At 34.2% G+C, this 19,983-nt stretch overlaps 1 protein-coding gene across 1 annotated transcript in view; it reads right to left on the reverse strand.

Annotated features, from left to right (window-relative positions):
• Nucleotides 1-1,480: 1,480 nt before the first annotated feature.
• Nucleotides 1,481-19,983, reverse strand: part of LOC106466142 (zonadhesin-like) — a 91,691-nt gene continuing 73,188 nt past the window's right edge. The window contains exons 6-9 of the mRNA XM_013926384.2: nt 18,118-18,254; nt 14,230-14,344; nt 5,490-5,536; nt 1,481-2,759 (exon numbers count right to left, since the gene is read on the reverse strand). Coding sequence (XP_013781838.1) covers nt 1,698-2,759; nt 5,490-5,536; nt 14,230-14,344; nt 18,118-18,254 — 1,361 coding nt within the window. The 3' untranslated portion in view covers nt 1,481-1,697. The remainder of the gene's footprint in view (nt 2,760-5,489; nt 5,537-14,229; nt 14,345-18,117; nt 18,255-19,983) is intronic.

Here is a 19,983-nt window from a genome sequence, read left to right on the forward strand (position 1 = left end):
AGCAAGTTACAGCTCTAGCAATATTACATTAAATTTACTGATACTTGAATCGTAAATTCTTGTTCTTAGACACGCCATATGGCTATTAACTTTGTTCTTGTTGCAATAGTTAATTGTGCTTTCACTATCTTACAGTACTGTAAATGGGTCCAGGAGAAAGTAAAACATGCTTGGTATTACTTATATGTTTGGATCTGATTGTCAAGTTTTTACAGTCCAAATAGGAAACTATTTTGAATCGGTTACATTTTTTGTTTAATGCTATGTATTAGAGGTTTCTCACACGCTTACCAAAAAATTCAACAGTTATACAATACTGCAAAAACTTAATCACAATCCTAGAAACGTTATGATATTAAATTTAATGATTAGTCATTATTGTTCTTGTTTTAGCGAAAAGCTACACAATGGGCGATCTGCGCTCTGTCTACCAGGGTGAAACGAGCCACGGACTTTAGCATTGTAAGTTCTTAAACCGACCAACCAGTGGACTACTGTTTAGTTGTACAGTTGTACAGCTTGGAATATGTTGTATTCTTTAAACCTGTACAGCAGAATCAGAAATACGTTAAAGAAGTCCTCATAACTCAAATGACTTTAGCTATCAATAAATTATTGTATGTAATAGCTATCAAAAACAGAAGTTAATAAATAAGTTTCTAAGAAGTAGCATCTAACATAAAGTTTTTTCATCGGATCATGTTTAATTTGTGTTTGAAAAAAAAAAAGTTTTGATAGTAGGATTTACCTTTAGCTCCAGTGTTTGAAATCATTTCAAGAGATAGTAGTAGTTTTCGTTTGAAACGGTCTAAAAGTCCTCGAGAGAACAAAAAATAGAATAAAATGATTAATGTGCAATTACGCAAAACATACCTCAAGAGTACAGCAACTTCTAAGTACTCCTTAATGTATTAGATAGTTGAGTTGTATTGAAAAGCGTCAAATAAGAGCTGTGTGTTTTTATCACCAGAATAAGCCAATAATATATATGATTAATTTATAGAGTTGAGTTTGGATTGAAAGAAGAAAACTTAAAAAATGTGTGTTTTTATTATTTCACTAAAATAAGCCAATAATACAGATGATTAATTCATAGAGTTGAATTGGGATTTTTAAAAAACTTAAAAACTGTGTGTTTTTATTACTTCACAAGAATAAGCCACTGATTTAGATGATTAATACATAGAGTTGGGTTTGTACCGAAAAAAATTAAATATGAACTGTGTATTTTATTTCAAAAAAATATATTTTAACATTTCTAATACAGCTATTCCTCTAGTGGCCTCTCCCTCAATTTTTTAATATTATACCCTGCTATCTGGCCTCCACGTTATCTACTGCCTCTATTCAACAGCTTATATATGTGTGTGTGTGTGTGTGCTTAGAAGGTTACAATACGGAAACAGAAAGAGTCCCGATTTTCTCTAAAAAAAACTACATAAAAACCCATACATTAGAAGAGATGATCAACAAAGAAAAATCATCTTTCACTGACTGTTAAGTCCTATAAAACCTGTTTATAGTCCACAATTATGAACATAATCACAGCTTATTTACAAGGGTTATCATGATCAACGAGGGTTCTAGTTATCATGATCTTCCAAACAACAGCTTGTGTCCAGTTAAAGTTCTATTAGGTGCCATTATTTAATAACTGTAGCTCCAGTTCCTTGTGGAGCAAACTGCATTTCACCTGTTTAAGTGCTGACTTCGGCGGTAGCGTCGGCGTACTCCAAAACTTCATTGTCTGGTAGATATTTCATTTCGGGATATTCGTCCATCATCTTCCCTTTCTTTTTCTTTTTGACTAACACGATGACAAGCAAAGTTACGAAACCTACCACTCCTAGTGAAACTACGACAATTCCAATAGTAAGTGGAGAAATACTCTGGCCAGAATTGCCTGTAGATGCAGAAGGATTTCCGGATCTATGGTGGGCTGTTGTTACGTTCGTTGGCCTTGCAGTAGAAATCATAGGTGTGGTAGCTGTCAAGGCCTCCTCCGACATAGTTAAATTAATTGGCGTGATAGATCCCGAAATAGTACTTCCTGCAGATGGTAAGTTTGTTGGGATGGTTGATAGGGTTTCATCATTTGTAGTCGAATAAGGTGTCGTAATAAATTTGGAAGTAGATTTTTCAATTATTGTGGTTAACACCTTTGCAGCTATCTGTTGAGAAGTTGTAACTGATGAGGCTGTAGTGGGTGAAGAAGGGGTGTTTGTAATCGTAATTGATTTGATAGTAGCAGTATTTTTTGTTGTAGTTGGTGTAGTAGTGGTAGTTGTAGTAGTTGGTGTAGTAGTGGCAGTTGTAGTAGTTGGTGTAATGGTGGTAGTTGTAGTAGTTGGTGTGTTAGTAGTTATTTTTGTAGTTCTTGTAGTTGGCAGGGTTGTTGTAGTAGTTGGTGTGGTAGTAGTTGTTGTAGTTGTGGTAGTTGGTGGAGTTGTTGTAGTTGTAGTAGTTGGTGCGGTAGTAGTTGTTGTTGTAGTTGTAGTAGTAGTTGGTGGAGTTCTAGTAGTTAATGGGGTTGTAGCTGTTGTAGTAATTGGTGTGGTAGCAGTAGTTGTTGTAGTTGGCATGGGGGTAGTTTTTGTTGTAGTTGGTGTGGAAGTGGAAGTGGTAGTTTTCATTGTTGGTGTTATGGTAGGTTTTGTTGATGATATTGTAGTTGACACATTTGTAGTTGAGGTGATTTTTGAAAGTCCAGTAGAGAAAAAAGTAGATTTTGTAGTAATTACCGAGGTAGAAGTTGAATCCTAAATGAAATGGAAATAAGAATATTATCAATAATTCAATAATGATAAACAATATATCTCTGTTACATGTTATTTAAATCAGGTAAAGTTGGCGACAGAAAAATATTTATTTTCAAATATTTCGTTTGTAAATTGAGTATCTGCGTTGAATGGCTGTTATTGGCACGATTCTTAAATTTACTATTATCTTCTTGCTTAGTTTGTTTGTTTGAAGTTAAGCACAAAGCTACACAATGGGCTATCTTTGTTCTGCCCACCACGGGTATCGAAACCCTGTTTCTAGCGTTGTAAGTCCCCAGACATACCGCTGTGAAACTGGGGACTATACTGTTGTAATGTTCAATAATAATCAAAATTGTTACAACTATCGTCAAGTAACGAAAATCGCAAACATTTTTTCTTTTAGAAATTCTGAATTATTAGATTTTATAAAACTCTTAAATGGTAGAGAGCTACGATATAAGCAACACAAACAAGAAATTATAATTTCGGTATAATTATGTTGGTCATATTAACTTTACAATATCGTTTATGTAAAGTTCTGATGAAAATTTCCCAATAGTTTTTCTCGTTACATCCTTGTTTACATAGTGCCTTGCAAAAGTATTTACCTCCTACCAGTAATTTCACATTTTGATGAAATACAAATATTGTAAACAATTTTTTAATGAACTTGTTTTTATTTAAAAGTCTAATGATCAAACTTAACCCTATTATGTGTGGAGGATGTTGAATATCAGCAAAGAAAATATATAAAATGAAATTTGCTGATTGTGTAACTATTCAGCCCTCTAAGCCAGTACTTGGTGGAAGCATCTTTGGCAGCAATTAATGCTTTGAGACTTTTTTGGATAGGTTTCTACCAGCTTTGCACAATGGGGTGGTGTAATTTTTACCCATTCTTCCTGGCAAAATTGTCCCAATTTCTGAGAAGTTCGTTGGGGATCATTGATGGACTGCAATCTTCGAATCTCGCCATAAATTTTCTACTGGATTCAAATCGGGACTTTGACTAGGCCACTCCAAGACATTCACTTTCTTCTTCTGAAACCACTCTATTGTAGCTTTGGCCTTGTACTTCAGGTCATTGTCCAGCTGAATTTTGAATTTTTCCACCCAGTTCTATATTCTTAGCTGACTCAAGCAGGTTTTCTTCTAGGATTCGCCTGTACTTTGCACCATCCATCTTCCCTTTAATCCTGACAAAATTCCCAGTCCCTGCTGATGAGAGATATCTCCATAACATCATGCTGCCACCACCATGCGTGACAGTTAGGATGGTGTTGACTGGTTGATGTGCTGTGTTGGGTTTGCGCCAGACGTAACGCTTTGAATTTAGACCAAAAAGCTCAATTTTTGTCTCGCCTGACAAAACCTTCTTCCACATGTCTGAAGTATCATTTACATGCAAACTTCATATGAGATTTAAGATGATTCTTTTTTCAGTAATAGCTTCTTTCTTTCCACTCGCCCAGCTTTGTGTAGGGACCGAGATACTTTCGGTGTATGAATACTGACTCCCATCTCAGACACGGATGGAACTTTGCAAATCTTTCAAAATCAATTTTGCTTCACAGTGGCATCCCCTAACCAGTTTCCTGCTTGCTCAGCTGCTTCGTTTGGAAGGGCGGCCTGATCTGAATAGTGACTAGATGGTATGAAGCACATTCCACTTGTTAATCAAAGGGATAATCGGCTACTTTGAAATTTTCTTGTAACCTTCTCCTGATTTGTGCTTTTCTATCACGTTATCCTTGGCTTGTTTGGAACGTTCCTTGGACTTCATAATTGGTTTCTAATATCACAATGTGAGTTGTGGTTTGAACAGCTACATTTACTCTAAAGTCAAATTAAACCACTTTAATGAAACACAGACAGAGACCATTACACTAATTGTGTAACATTTCAAATTAATCTTTTGCATGCACCTGAACTGGTTTAAGGTTGCCGTAGAAAGGGGTTGAATACTTATGCAATTGAGAATATTCTAATTGTCTTTGAAAATCTAACGTACTTGCATATATATCAGCGTTTATTAGCTTTATCAGTTTAAAGTAGATTGTGTAGTTTCTAAATTTATAGTCCCATTTGAAAGTTTCATGACTACAAGTTCAGACGGCAACAAAATGTTGAAACTTGCAGGGGGTGAATACTTTTTTCAAGGCACTGTATAATCATCGCTATAATTTTCCAACAAGTTTTTCTTGATTGGTTTGAATTTCGCGCAAAGCTACACGAGGGCTATCTGCACTAGCCGTCCCTAATTTAGCAGTGAAAGACTAGAGAGAAGGCAGCTAGTTATCCACACCCACCGCCAAACTGAAAACTTGTTAAATTTATACTTGTGTACACTAGCATATAAACAAAAAATGAAAGTGATAACTTTAACTCTAACGTTGATCATCTTGTAGCTATTCGTCTAAGTAACTGTAATATTTTTTTCTGATTTTATCTCCTTTGAAGCATGCTTTTGTTTAGTTTTTAAAATTGAAAACACTCAATTGTTTCTCAAACAATTCTTCTTACTAACAAGTGTAAATGTTGCTGTTTTTATAGTAATAATAGTTAGAGATGATAAAGAGCTCTATAAAAGAAAGTTAATAAGAATTACCATCGTTGCTTGAAAAACTTTGTAAAAATCTTAACATTAGAATTTTAACTCTGTTTAACCTTTCTTACATGATTCGTTTGTTCTGAATGAAAGAAAAGTAAGATGACAAATAAAATTACCGTTATTAGAGGTACGTATTTCTTTACTGTTGTTGAAAATGTTGAGCCTGTAAAGAATTAAGAAATTACCATTATTAAAGCAATATTTAATACGTTTATTCATACTTAATTCAAGCTTAATAAAATAAGTAAAATTCATCAAACCTAAATATTTAAGAAACTGTTGTCCCTCAATGGTTCAATTAGTAAATGTGAGGGCCTGCAATACTAATATTCGAGGTTCGATCCATGTAGTTTGCATGCCAAGCATTTAAGGAGTTATTTTCAATGGTAAATTTGTTCATGTTCCAAAATTGATATTGATGTAGGTTATTTCAAAAATATGTGTCAATTATCAATTCAAATATAAACAAAATATTTTCAATTTTTAAAGTTGTAATAAAATCAAATCGGGTATTGCTGGCGCACAAAAATATAGCTAATAAAAAGGAAGGTCTCATATATCAATTTACTCTGATCCTGCCTTACAGAATTTCAAGTGCCGCGGCTATTGAGGATTCTCTCTTGTTTCTTTGTATGCAGATATTCAGGACATAGGCCATATAACTTGTACACATTACAGTATTCCATAAGACTGTTATTCTCAGCTTTGCTGTTCGAATGTCATCTTATCATGTTTCTTGAAACTAAACTGGCTTTGTTATACACGTTAAAAACAGTTCAAAATCTTTTCTGTAAAATGTAATTATGCGATAAATAATCTTTGTTATATAAACTCAATTTTTTATTCCAAAACATCGTCAAACGACTTTTATTTGAAACTAATACAAATATTTTCATATGTTAAATCAAGATATTGATTTAGATTGAGTGTTTTTGTTTTGTTTTTTCTTGCGGTTATAATCAGTTTTACGAGAATATTAAAGATTATTTTTTTTGTATTTTTGTTAAGAAGAATATAGAAATGATACTGCTTCTTCTGGATAAAACTTTAATAGGTACCTTTAATCTCTAATGATTAATTTAATACTAATATCATAAATAATCACATACAGCATACCTATACACTCTTTATAAGGAGAGAAATTCATGTTTAGTTTATATAATCCTGAAATGAAACATGATTCTCCTTTGGTTTAAACTTCTGTATTTATGTATTTATTTAATAAATTATCAGTTTTTCATAGATTTTTTTCTTACAATTTATGTCAACTAATCATTCATTTCTTTTACCAATACGTATTTTGTATTCAGTGGTTTAACCTACAATGTACTTCATTTAATTTCCGCATTTTCACTTAAACGGTTTCACGTATTTCAGACTACACTCTAAATGTTTAATGTAAAGAGGCCTAACCAGTGACGTATGTCCCCGCAGTCCTCAAAATTGCGAGGGGGGCCGAGCCAAAAGGGGGACCGAGGAATATATGTAGAGGGCCCAATTATTTTTTATGCGGGGGGAAGGGGGCATCTTTTGTAATTACGCCACTGGCCATAGCAATATAGTCTACTTGCTTTAAAAATAAACTGAAGTAAGTTATAGTAAATTTATATTTACAGCGAAAGTATTCTCAAACAGCAAAAGAGTAATTATAATTGTCGAAAACAAATACCTTTGAGAAACAAATAGTGTGATTACCCAAAACTTGGTATTTATCCAGTTGTGAAGTATTGCAATCGGGTCTGTGTGTGTGTGTAGTTAGAGCGCTTGACTCGTAATCCAAGGGTCACGGGTTCCAATCCCCGTTCTACCAAACATGCTCGCCCTTTCAGCCATGGGGGAGTTATCACGTGACAGTCAATCCTACTAGTCGTTGGTAAAAGAGTAGCTCAAGGGTTGGTGGTGGATGGTGATGACTAGCTGCCTTCCCTCTGATCTTTCACTGCTAAAGTATGGAAGGCTGGTGCATATAGCCCTCGTGGAGGTTTGCGCGAAATTCAAAGCAAACAAACCGTGTGTCGGTGTTTCCACGTGACTATCTCGAAAACTATTAAATCAATGTACACTAAATTTTTACATAAGATGGGACGTCATTATGGTACAGTCCTCCCCAAACATGGATCACTTTGAATCATTTTTTATAACGGGGAGATAGGGCATTTCCGCGGTTTTCGGTCAATAAGTCTGTAGAGTGTGATCTGTTTTTTACCATATTGCATGGGCACGTTAGGGTTGAGACTCCTCATCATACTGCAGAAACGATCCAAATCGTTGATCATTATGGATCTGAGAAGTATTTTCTGAGCTTTCAAAGGTGAAACTTTACATAATCCAATATAAACGCATACAATCTCGAAAAGAAGCGGCGGGGCGAGGAGATGCAATCTCTCTTGTTTGTAAGGTAAAGAAGAATCAAATTCAATATTTTTTATGAATTCGAGAATCCAAAAAAGTATAAGCTTCTTCATCAGCAATATTGAGTTTCCTATTTCTTAACATACTCATGGATTGCACAAATCATCAGCAATATTGAGTTTCCTATTTCTTAACATACTCATGGATTGCACAAATCATCAGCAATATTGAGTTTCCTATTTCTTAACATACTCATGGATTGCGCAAAATATATTATGAATGAAAACTGTACTGAATATTTTTGCGTTATTTATTAATCAATAATAACCGAAAAAGTTTTTTTTTCCAAAAATCGTGATTGTCCTTATAATGTAAAAAAGGATTTTCTATATTATGTTTTCCTACTTCTACTAAGAGAACACGCGTAACATTTTGAACATTACTGAGACCCGCCAGACTTATTTGGTTTCTTTGTGTGTGCAATACTTTACACTTCTTTATTTGATTTCAAAATTTTAGAATATATATTAATCACTGGTCAGATATTTGAGTCGAACAAGAAAATGGGCTAATTTTGCTATAAGAACTTGACAAAGCACATGCTAGTTTGGTTAGCTGTGCACTATATCCACATAATGTTTTGTGATAAAGAAATAACTTAATCCATAATTCATGAGTATTATCACGATATAACTACATATCAACTACTGGACATCATTAGATGTACAAATAATAGGCTTGATTTATTAATAAGTTTGTTTGTTGTTACGCGCAACAGTATATAATGGGCTATCTGTGCTCTGCCCAACACGACTATCGAAACCCGGTTTGTAGTGTTATAATCCTTCAGACTTATCGCTAAGCCATTGGTGAGCGTTGTTGTTGTTTGAAGTTAAGTTCAAAGCTACACAATGGACTATTTGTGCTCTGGCCGCCACGGGTATCGAAACCCGGTTTCTAGCGTTTTAAGTCCTCTGAAATACCGCTCTACCACCGGGGAGCTTGGGGACGTCTTGTTTTACATAATAAAAACTAGACAGTATATTGTGTTTTACTAATAAGCAAAATGAAGGCGAAGAATTTCAACATGATAAAGCTGCAGCAAGACAGACTAATAGTTCACATGTGAACGTGTCAATAATTAAAGTTCACTTAATCCCGACTTCAGCAATATAATGATGTAAAACAAGCCGAGCTACTGAATAAGAGTACTTGTAAAAGACGTAAAGAGCGACATAAATAAAAGTTATAAAACAGCAGCCAAAAGTCCCAGAATTAATCTTATTGAAATATGACGCTAGTTGAAAGCCTGTTTCAAAAGAAAAACAACTAATCTACTGTAAATTAGGAAAATTGTATAACAGAGATTAAAGGAAATACAGTCCTGGCAAATAGCCTGAGAAATGGTAGTATTCAGGTCCGATCGATGCAATCGTATATTTAAAGCTTCAGCAGGAGCTGCTAAATACTTATTACGGTTTAAACGACCAAACCCACAAAAGCTGTGCAAACCAGTAGGCCTAAATTTGTATCAAAAATTTTAAGTCTGTTGGTTTTTAAGTATTAATCCGACTTTTTTTTCGCAAAATGAAAGGTAAAATCTGTATTATTGGTTATAGCTGACTAGTTATTACTGACACTAGTCGGCTATAACACAGGCCTGTGAATTTAAACTTCATTGAAGTTGTTTTGGTTTTAATAACGGATTTTCCATAATTCAGCTACGCAGCTTTCGAAAATAATATTCATTTTTTCAATCATATAAGGATTTTTTGAAAATCGGGGAAAAAAAAAACTCGTACTTAGATCAAGTTATTATTTCGTTTACCACATTGAACATTTTTTATTATTATGTTTTTTTATGTTTGGGTTCTAGAACAATCGATAAGACTCACACGTCGAGATTGGTCTAGAGAAATCTATAACCAGTGGTTGCCAACATTTTAAGCATAACAAAATGTGACCTGATTTCAATGAAAATGATTCACTTATGTAAAAGTACATATGACGTTTTGTGAAAAATCTGTACGCGATGGAGAATAATAGATATCATTTTCGGATTAAGCGTACAGGAATTACTGTAAAACATGTAAACATTTCAAGACAATAAAACAATCACAGGCCTGTGTAATTAATTATAAAGATTTTGCCTTTCATTGTCCCAGAAAACATAGGATTTTGTGTTTTTTACCATTGATATATAAGCGCAATGTGCCTGAAGAGAAATTATGGTTTTTAAGTACTTATTATTCAACTTGTTATGTTACAAAATGCCTATTACAGCAGTATTGTGTATGAATATGTAAATGAAACTACAATGCAAATGAAACGTATTTAACGTGCTTGTGGACATTCTAAAATGTATGTCGTTACAAAAACAAGAATTTTCTTTGCTGTGCAAAACTCAATCCAACTGTATATGTTGTTCTTCACAAATAAAACTACTAGGCTTCATATACCAGCAACGTAAAAACGTGTGAAAAGATCTGGCGAAATAAACAAATTAAAAGTTAAAATCTGAGGTCTTAAAAATTGTCAAGTAGTTAAGAAAAATTCATAATTAGAAATTGACTTTATTTATTGTTAAGCACGAAGCTTTGGTTGGTTGATTGTTTTGAATTTCGCGCAAAGCTACACGAGGGCTATCTGCGCTAGCCATCCCTAATTTAGCACTGAAAGACTAGAAGGAAGGCAGCTAGTCATCACTACCCACCGCCAACTCTTGGGCTACTCTTTTTACCAACGAATAGTGGGATTGACCGTACATTATAACGCCCCCACGGTTGAAAGGGGCGAGTATGTTTAGTGTGACGAGGATTCAAACCTGCGACCTTCACATTGCGAGTCGAGGGCCTTAACCACCTGGTCATGCCAGTCCGAACGAAGCTTTACAGTAAGCTAATTGTGGTCTGGCTAACGCGGGACTGAAATCTGGTTTTTCATTATAAGTCCTCATACTCACCACTCGGCCACCCGGTGATAAAAATTAGCAATACCTTGTATTACTACGAAATGAATCCAAAATTTACCCTCACAAACTGCTGCTCCCAGTAAAAGACAAAGATAGTCAACACCTATTTTCTTACAATCACCTAAGGTTACAAGGAGAAAAGTAATGCCGCAAGTCTAACATTGTGATTGTGTTTAAGACAACCATTTGCATTATCGTACATTTGCAAACATCGAACTACCTGTGTTTATTTTACAATAGCATAACATAACATTAAAGGACAAGTGTCCTTTTGGTTCCTATCCACTAGATTAAACTAAACACTTAAAAACACAAAGACAGCCCTTATCATTCAAATATTTATCAAGCTTTCTCTTAATTTCCTTTAAGTTAAGTGCATCCATCACATTCGAAAGCGACCCTGTTAGAATAAAGAATAAAGCTGTTTCAGTTGAATATGGCTCCTAGCCTACCAAAATTTATATCTGTGTCCCCTAATTGCCACCTTTAGATGTGAAAAAAATGATTCGCCAACACCATCAATTCCCTTAACAATCTTAAACACCTTAATCAGGTTCCACCTGACTCTTCATTTCTTCAAGAAAAAACAAGTTCAAAGACCTTAAACTATCCTTGTATGACAACCTTTTTGTCCAATGTATCATCCTAGTAGCCCTCCTCTGAACCCTTTCCAACTATTCACTGCCCTATCTAAGGAAAAGAGCTCAAGACTGAACACAGTACTCCAAATGTGGTATATCCAATTACCTATACAATAACAATATTATATCTATAATATAAATTTGTATTTAATATCTCAGTAGATGCTATCTAAAATCCTATTTTTCAAGCCTCTAGCAACAACACATTGCTGGGATGGCTTAAGAGACTGATCAGCCAGAAAATCAAGTTATTTTTCTTCCATAACACTGTTAATGTTATTCCCATCAGAATTATACTCCTAATTCAAATTGTGATATCCTTGCATTTATTGAAATTAAAGTCATCTACCAAATAATTCAAATCATTTTTTAAACAACAGCATCCTCCTCACAACCAGAAACACCCAAAACGTTAAGATCATCAGCAAATTTAAATAATCTATTTACCATTTTTTAACTATGTCATTGGTGTAAATCAAAATGAGCAAAATTCCTATAGCTGAGCCCTGAACTTCAATTATAACATCCTTCTTCTTTCTCCCATCTAGTCATTCTTCTATCCACTTAGCCAACCTATTTCCCACACCTACTGAGATAAGTCTTTAACAACCTTATTAAGTGCCACCTTGTTAATACTTTCTAAAAATCTAGATGCACTAAATATATACCCTTACCTTCATCTACATGTAACCATGCTGACTATCCACAATATTTTAAACTTTGTTAAATGACTCTGCAAAGAATTTTTAACAGACTTTCAAAACGGTTTCTGACCACTGATGTAAAACTAATATGCCTATAATTATTGGGACAATGTTTATCACATAACTTGAAAAAAACGAGAAACATTAGCCAACTTCCAATCTTCTGGCGCCTACCCACTATTCAAGGACTTAAAAAGATAATACCAAGTGGCTTACCTGTCTACTCTTTTAACCTCTTTCAAAACTATTATCTTGTCCAGATGATTTATCATTCTTTAAACTTCCCATTTTTTTTTTAATAAGCTCAAAATTAATGTGATCATCGTATTCAATCTTGTTTCCATCTAGCAACTGTTCATGGTGAGGAATATTGCTTACATCTTCATTAGTAAAAATTGAAGAAAAAGTAAAATTTAATAAATTAGCCATACAATGATCATCAGATATTAGCCTTCCTGTATCATCCCTCAAAGGCTCTACTACTATCCTAACATTTTGATTACCCTTAATGTATTTAAAGAAATTCTTACATTTTCAGCCAACGTTTTTTCATATACATTTTTGAATTTCCTAATATCCCGCTCAACCAACCCTCTTGACTTTCTATAATCCTTCACATCTCCGACCGTTGTAGTCAACTTAAACTTCTTATATTTATAATATATGCTTTTCTTTAATTTTATCATTTATACCCTTTGGGAGGCAACCTTGTTTTGTATTTGCGACTACCCTTTTTTATATATAAGAAGCGTGTCTATGTTGAATATTTAAGATTTTTTTCTTTTTTAATTTCCACATTTGATCAGCATCTTCATCTAATCCAGTTGTCCAATTCATATCAGCTAATTCTCGGCTCATCTTTACAAAATTTGCTTCTGGTTTTGTTTTTTTTTCAAAATTGGAATCGAAATATCGTTATTCCTTATCTTCATATGTAGCAAAACATCAACTCTAATTGAACAATGATCACTTGCACCCAAATATTCCCCAATTTCTATTCTATCAACCATTTCTCTATTAGAAGTTAACAATAAATCTAAAACAACATTGTTCCAAATAATTTCCTTAACCAACTGTTAAAGAAAAACTTCCTGATTAGTTTCTAAAACCTGTCATGGCTTGCCTCTAGCATTTCCCAATCTATATGTCTGAAATTAAAATCTGTCATAAATTTCATTAATAGTTGAATTTTTTATCTCACTATGGAATTTTTATTTAATTTCATCAGTTTCTTTTGGTGGTTTGTAACAAATTCCAACTAAAAGCCTTCTCCCCTTGTAACCATTAATAGAAACTCAAATACATTCAAGCTATTGCTATTAGCTTCGATATCTTCAACTTCAACAGGTTGGAACTCACATTTTACATATAAAGTCACTCTCCTTCTTTTCAGTACTCTATCACTATTAAACAACCTATAAGCCTGTATTTCAAAGAAATTCCTATAATCCAAACTATATACATTTAGCCAGGTTTCAGTTTTCCCATCACATCAAAATCTTCTGTTCCGACCAGTGCTCTAAGGTTATCCGTTTTATTTTTTATACTTCCAGCATTACAATAATAACAGTTTAGCCTACCGTTAAAATTTCCTTTCTACTTCATTCACACACAATATCCCTATCTACATCTTGTTTTTCTTCATTATTCTGGCCCTATCCACTGTATAATCATAGTTTAAAATTGGCCATCAATTGCAAACAAGTCAGCCCCTATCCTATTTAAATGTAAACCATTCATTCTAAAAAAACTCCCTATTCCCATTGAACTGATCCCACAGAGCACGTTTAATACCAAAAGTAATTCTAACTTCTACTAGTATTGAGCACACCTATTTTCATGTACCTCGATAGCTCAGTTTATTGCAATACCTGTCTAAGTAAGAGATCATTCCAAATCCAGTCATTTCAAAATTACAACAACTATAAATAACAATGTTACATGTATATATATGGAGTGTTTAAGTTCTGAAAACTTCCACCAAAACCACTTTTAAACAATGCTTTGGTCCAGTTGGAAAGGTAAGTTTATACATATATATGTGCTAAGAAAATTTGGGAAGCATATTTTATTGCATCTGGAACAATTCAATTTTGGCTGAAGGCATTAATATATGTACTAAGAAATTTTAGGAAACATATTTTATTGCATCTGGAACAATTCAATTTGGGCTGAAGGCATTACCTACCTGTCGTCGTTATTTCTTGAGATGTGGACGCTTGACAGGGGTTGAGCTGGAGCCTGACGTCATCAATGGCTGTATCACCAACGTAGCTGGCACCGCGAACCCCTTCAATAATAATCTATAAAGACATCGTGTAAACTTAATACACATTATTTTTATGAAGATCTATTTATCGTAACTACATGACATTATGAATTTCTTGATGAGAATCTATGTGATATCAGGAAAATTAAGGAAACTTAACGATTCCATTATATTACATCATTTTCTTGGATTTATTGTTGTTTTGGAATTCGATGTTAATTGGAGTAAATTACGTATGGTGAGTGTAGCTATTTAGAACGTTGCTCATTTAAACTATAAATCTGAGTTCTTTAGAAAAGCTCTCATGAATATTCATAGATATTTATTTTAAGTATCACGAGAACTTCCCTATAAAAGTGAAATTGGAACGTATTTCAAAATATTTGTTTCATTTCCAATTTAATGTAGTTTGGTCTTTCATAGTAGCTTTATAATCAATAGCAGCAAATGGATTTTCGAAGCTTTAGAAAAGCGTCAAGAATCACGCAATTAACATTTGATTAAATAAGCTATATGACTATATTATTATTATAGCGACTCTATACAGCTTTAGTTTCTGTTATAATTAACACAGTTCTCCATTGTTTCAACAATAACTGCTAAACAATACTTTTAAGTATTACGTAAGAACATGTTGGAACATGTTCTTGGTAAACAAAGCTCTTCAGTAGCCATGAATTGTACCCAGGTTTAAATGTGCCTCGTTTATAACAGATTTTCAGTTTTCTGTAACATTTGACTTTAATATTATTGTCATGAAATTGATTACCTTTAAGGAAAACCTTGCGTTCATTTCTTACATATAAGTCGTAATAACGATTCGTATGATTAAAGTGTTTTACTTTTAAAACGTAGAATCAGTCAAATATACTTATGAAAACTGATTTTTAAATGGTGGAAATTTATAACTATTTGTTTATAATCTGTTATAAAAATCATTTTATTTCTTTGATATTAATATGATTGATATTATTAATATGATTGCGTCGCAGTTATTGCATTACCTTACCTGCTTCTGAAAATTTCGAACAAAAACCTTGACTAGATATTTGTGTTACAGTAATTGCTTTACCTTACCTGCTTCTGAAATTTTCAAACAAAAACCTTGACTAGATATTTGTGTCACAGTAATTGCTTTACCTTACCTGCTTCTGAAATTTTCGAACAAAAACCTTGACTAGATATTTGTGTCACAGTAATTGCATTACCTTACCTGCTTCTGAAATTTTCGAACAAAAACCTTGACTAGATATTTGTGTCACAGTAATTGCTTTACCTTATTCATTTCATCAGAAAACTAATGAATGAAAGTCGCTTAATTCAGAAAAAAAAATCTAGTGGTTTCATTTAAATTTCAAATGAAGACTACTACGGTTTCAGTTAAACAATAAACTTATTTTTCCCTGGTCAACTTACCAACTGGTTTATCAAATATCAATCTAGGGGGTACATTAAACTACCACAATTTTATCCTCAAAGGTTTTACAAAGAAATTTATGTGCTAGAACCATGACTAAAAATAGCTTTATACATGTTGTCATGAGGCTGTTGATAAGAGAAAAGGGTCATTCCCACCAAAAAGTCTCCCGGTGGGACAGCGGTAACTTTGCGGGCTTACAGCACTAAAATCTGGGGTTCAATTCTCCACGGCGGACACAGCACGTAGCCATATGTGGTTTTGCTCAAAAATAAAAACCAAACAAACAAAACCCTCCAAAAAACTGAAATTTCAACTCGTAACACATCTTGTTAGTGAAAACAAGAAGTTTAAAACTTACAACTCCTGTTACCTTTCCAGTAGCTTAGAGGTAAGTCTGCAACTTTAAAACGCTACAAACTGAGTTTAGGTACCAGGTGGACACAGCACAGTTGGTCTGTTATGTAGCTTGGTGCTTAACTACTAGCAAGTAAACAATTGTTATTAACAACCAAAGGTACTTTTAGTTTCACAATGTGCCCTCCCCACCCTACAGTTTCACCACTGGATGTCATTGCACTTTCTTATCAGAATTATGATGTAAATGATCTTTTCTATCTCTTGTGTAACCCAGTTAATTATGTTATGTCACAAAATTTGGACGGCAAAAGTAAATTTAATCATCCACTAAGGTTTCGTTATCATACATGCGCTAATATCTCATTAAAATCTGCCCTTCAATTGAAATAATTGATCGTATACAAAGATTTGAGTTTGTTTGTTTGTTTGTTTTGAATTTCGCGCAAAGTTACACGAGGGCTATCTGCGCTAACCGTCCCTAATTTAGCAGTGTAAGACTAGAGGGAAGGCAGCTAGTCATCACCACCCACCGCCAACTCTTGGGCTACTCTTTTACCAACGAATAGTGGGATTGACCGTCACATTATAACGCCCCCACGGTTGAAAGGGCGAGCATGTTTGGTGTGACGGGGATTCGAACCCGCGACCCTCAAATTGCGAGTCGAGTGCCTTAACCACCTGGCCATGCCGGGCCAAAGGTTTGAGTGCGTTTTATTAAAACGGTATATCCTCAAGTCACGTGACAATCGTAGCCGATATAACGTCTTGTATTTGAACTACATTTTGACATGGTTTTGTGTCTTATAGGTATTGTGATTCTACTGAAAATTAATCGCTATTGGAAAGGGTATGTAACAGCTCTTTACGACGCAAAATATGCATACACACACATATCATACAGACGTGTTCAGATTGAAAACTTGGAATTTCCAAGACAAAATATCCCTTATACTTGACAGCATTGAAAAACAAAGAAATTTGGATCAACTTGGGGCATCAGGGCCATCGAGAAGGAGACCTGCAACAAGTCGTACTGAGCCGTGGTCCACAAACCCAAATATCAGTGGCAAAAGGCGTCCATACAATTAAGAAGGTGTACACAAATACACAAGTTGTTTCCACGACATATTATGTCAATCAGCTCGAGAATGAAACGAATACTTACACTATTCCAGACGTATCGTCTATAAAATTCTGTGCAATTGGAACGTTGAAATAACCGCTGGAAAAACCGTTTTCCTCGTAAACTAGATAGATTATGGGGGGGGGGAAGCAAGGAAGAGCAGTTTGCTTTTCTAAATCGAATAACATAAATGACCGCTTGTTGTGTTCGGCAGCATATCGAGGGCTTCAATCTTCGGTCTTTCGGTCCGCAGCCCAGCAAAGTGACAACTTGTCCACACCAGAATTTAACTCTTCCTAACACTTTTAATAATTTTCTCCTGGAATGTGAATTTCTGCACCAGTTTTAATGTCACAGACAACTATCTACTACTAACCGATAATTCATTATTAATTTGCTCAAGAGTTCTCCACCATCTAGATGTTGCCAGTTTACTGTTTTCGTTTCGTTCACTATCCATATACGTATATTTACCAACTGAAATGTATCTATTTACTCTGGATTTTTGTTAGACAGATTGTTTTGTTATTATTATTGTTGTTTTGTTTTTTTTGCATATCAACTGATGAAGTTTTCTCGCCCAGTGAGAACCTTCTACACACTTTCTAACCTTCTTGGGTTCAACTAGTTGATGTTTAATTATAGTTGCATATTTATACAACAATTATTTTAAAACCATGTTTGTTTTTAATATGGAAGGATCCACTTTTGTATCTCTTATATAAGAATGTTATAAATATCTGCCAACGGTTACAGAATCCGTTCAACAGTGAACATTAAGGTGTACACAGAATAGTACTCAATAATACAACGTCGAAATGTAATTATTATTACTAGATCTATTATTTTGAATCCTATCTTGTAAGAGTTACATAACTATCTTTAGCCTGTGTTGAATTTTACTTACTTGAAATTCTGTTATTAGTTCTGGAACAGGCACCTGCCCCTCTAACCACTGGTTGCCTTGGTCACCAAACTTTTCCCAATCAGGTGAGAGTTCGGCCAGAACATGCATGGACGACTTGACGTATATTCTGAGATAGCCTAACAAGAATGTAACATAGCACAAAATTCAAACACAAAAACGTTATCTTTCAAGTCTACATGACTGTTATTGTACACGCAAGGACCGCTACAGGAGGAAAAAGATAAAAGATTAAACGTTCTAGTTAAACTACTTACAAAGTTGCTCTTCAGTTGATTAGCTCAAACCGAACAGAGTGTGTGTGTGTCCACCGATGGGAATCGAACCCCTGAGTTTAGCGTTGTAAATCCGAAGACTTACCGTTCTCCCACCGGGGGACAAACCAAAAATAAAAGCACCTTACGAAGACGTAAAGCAATATAATGAATACGATGTGTTTTAATTACTAAATACTGCCGCTTACTGTAAAGAAAACCGTATTATAAAATTGTATCATATGTTAAGTGTCAAAAACTCTATAATAGCAATATATATAATTATCGTATAAAACGAGCTAATGCAGTGCTTTGAATATTTCACTATCTATTTTTGTTTGTTTTTTATTTAGATTTACAACAACAAAAAATAAAAGTATGTTGCTTTAGCTATATCATAATGTCACTTTATCTTTATCATTATGTCACTTTAGCTATATCATTATTTCACTTTAGCTGTATTATTATGTCACTTTAGCTATATCATTGTGTCACTTTAGCTATACCATTATGTCACTTTAGCTATATCATTATGTCACTTTAGCTATACCATTATGTCACTTTAGCTATATCATTACGACAGAATTCGGTCAGCACAAGATACGTCAAAGGAAAATATATTTCAAAGATATATTTTAAAGTTTGGAGTCGGACTGATTTGTTTGTTTGTTTGAAGTTCATCACAAAGTTACACACTGGGCTACCTGTATCGAAACCCGGTTTCAAGCGTTGTAACTCCGAAGGCATACTGCTGTGCCACTGGGGAGCAAAAATATAGCTAATAGAAAGGAGGAAAAAAAGGTTTCACAGATTAGTTTACTCTGATCCTGCGTAAAAGAAATTCAAGTGCCGCGACTATTGAGAATTCCCTCTTGTTTTTTGTTTTTTGTGTGTGTGTGTAAAAATGTAGAGAGAGATTTATCAAATGTGCTGTACAATTGGTACGTAAGAAGATAAATCATATTTCCGTATCAAACTGTAGCAAGAGATTTAACAAACATGCAATGAACTGGTACCTAACGTGATGCAAAGTTTATTTTTGAACACGATTGAATTTTCGAATTTTAAATTTATCAAGAATTCTATGAACTCTTGATAAATAATTCAGGCAGATGATTCAAACTGAGTTGACTGTGAAACGGACGGCAATTGCCTGTTAGAGAAACACTTATAGAAATATATTGGTGACACTATACAATCTACGTATGCAGCTCAAGTGTCCAGGACGACGTTTCGAAAGTTTTGCTTTTCGTCTTCAGGTTCTAAGAACTCTTTGTGGTAAATTAAATGCATTTTTTTTTCTGGACATTTTTTTCATCTTGCATCAGAACAAGATTACTAAGTTAATTTTTACGCCATTTTGATGCAAGCTTGTACATGAGGCTCTAATGTTTACAAAAACGTATAGTGCTGTCAATACCAGAAATCGCCTCCTTTTGGTTGAATCCGTATTTTATAGAAATCTAACGCTTTCTTAGGGTTTTTCAAGCATACTCGGAATATTTACGTTTACTAAATGCAAAGGCCCGGCATGGCCAGGTGGTTAGGACGCTCGACTCGCAATATGCGGGTCGCGGGTTCGCATCCCCCAAAC

The sequence above is a fragment of the Limulus polyphemus genome, unplaced genomic scaffold (genome assembly GCF_000517525.1).
Source record: "Limulus polyphemus unplaced genomic scaffold, Limulus_polyphemus-2.1.2 Scaffold2167, whole genome shotgun sequence".
In the NCBI taxonomy this organism is placed as follows: domain Eukaryota; kingdom Metazoa; phylum Arthropoda; class Merostomata; order Xiphosura; family Limulidae; genus Limulus; species Limulus polyphemus.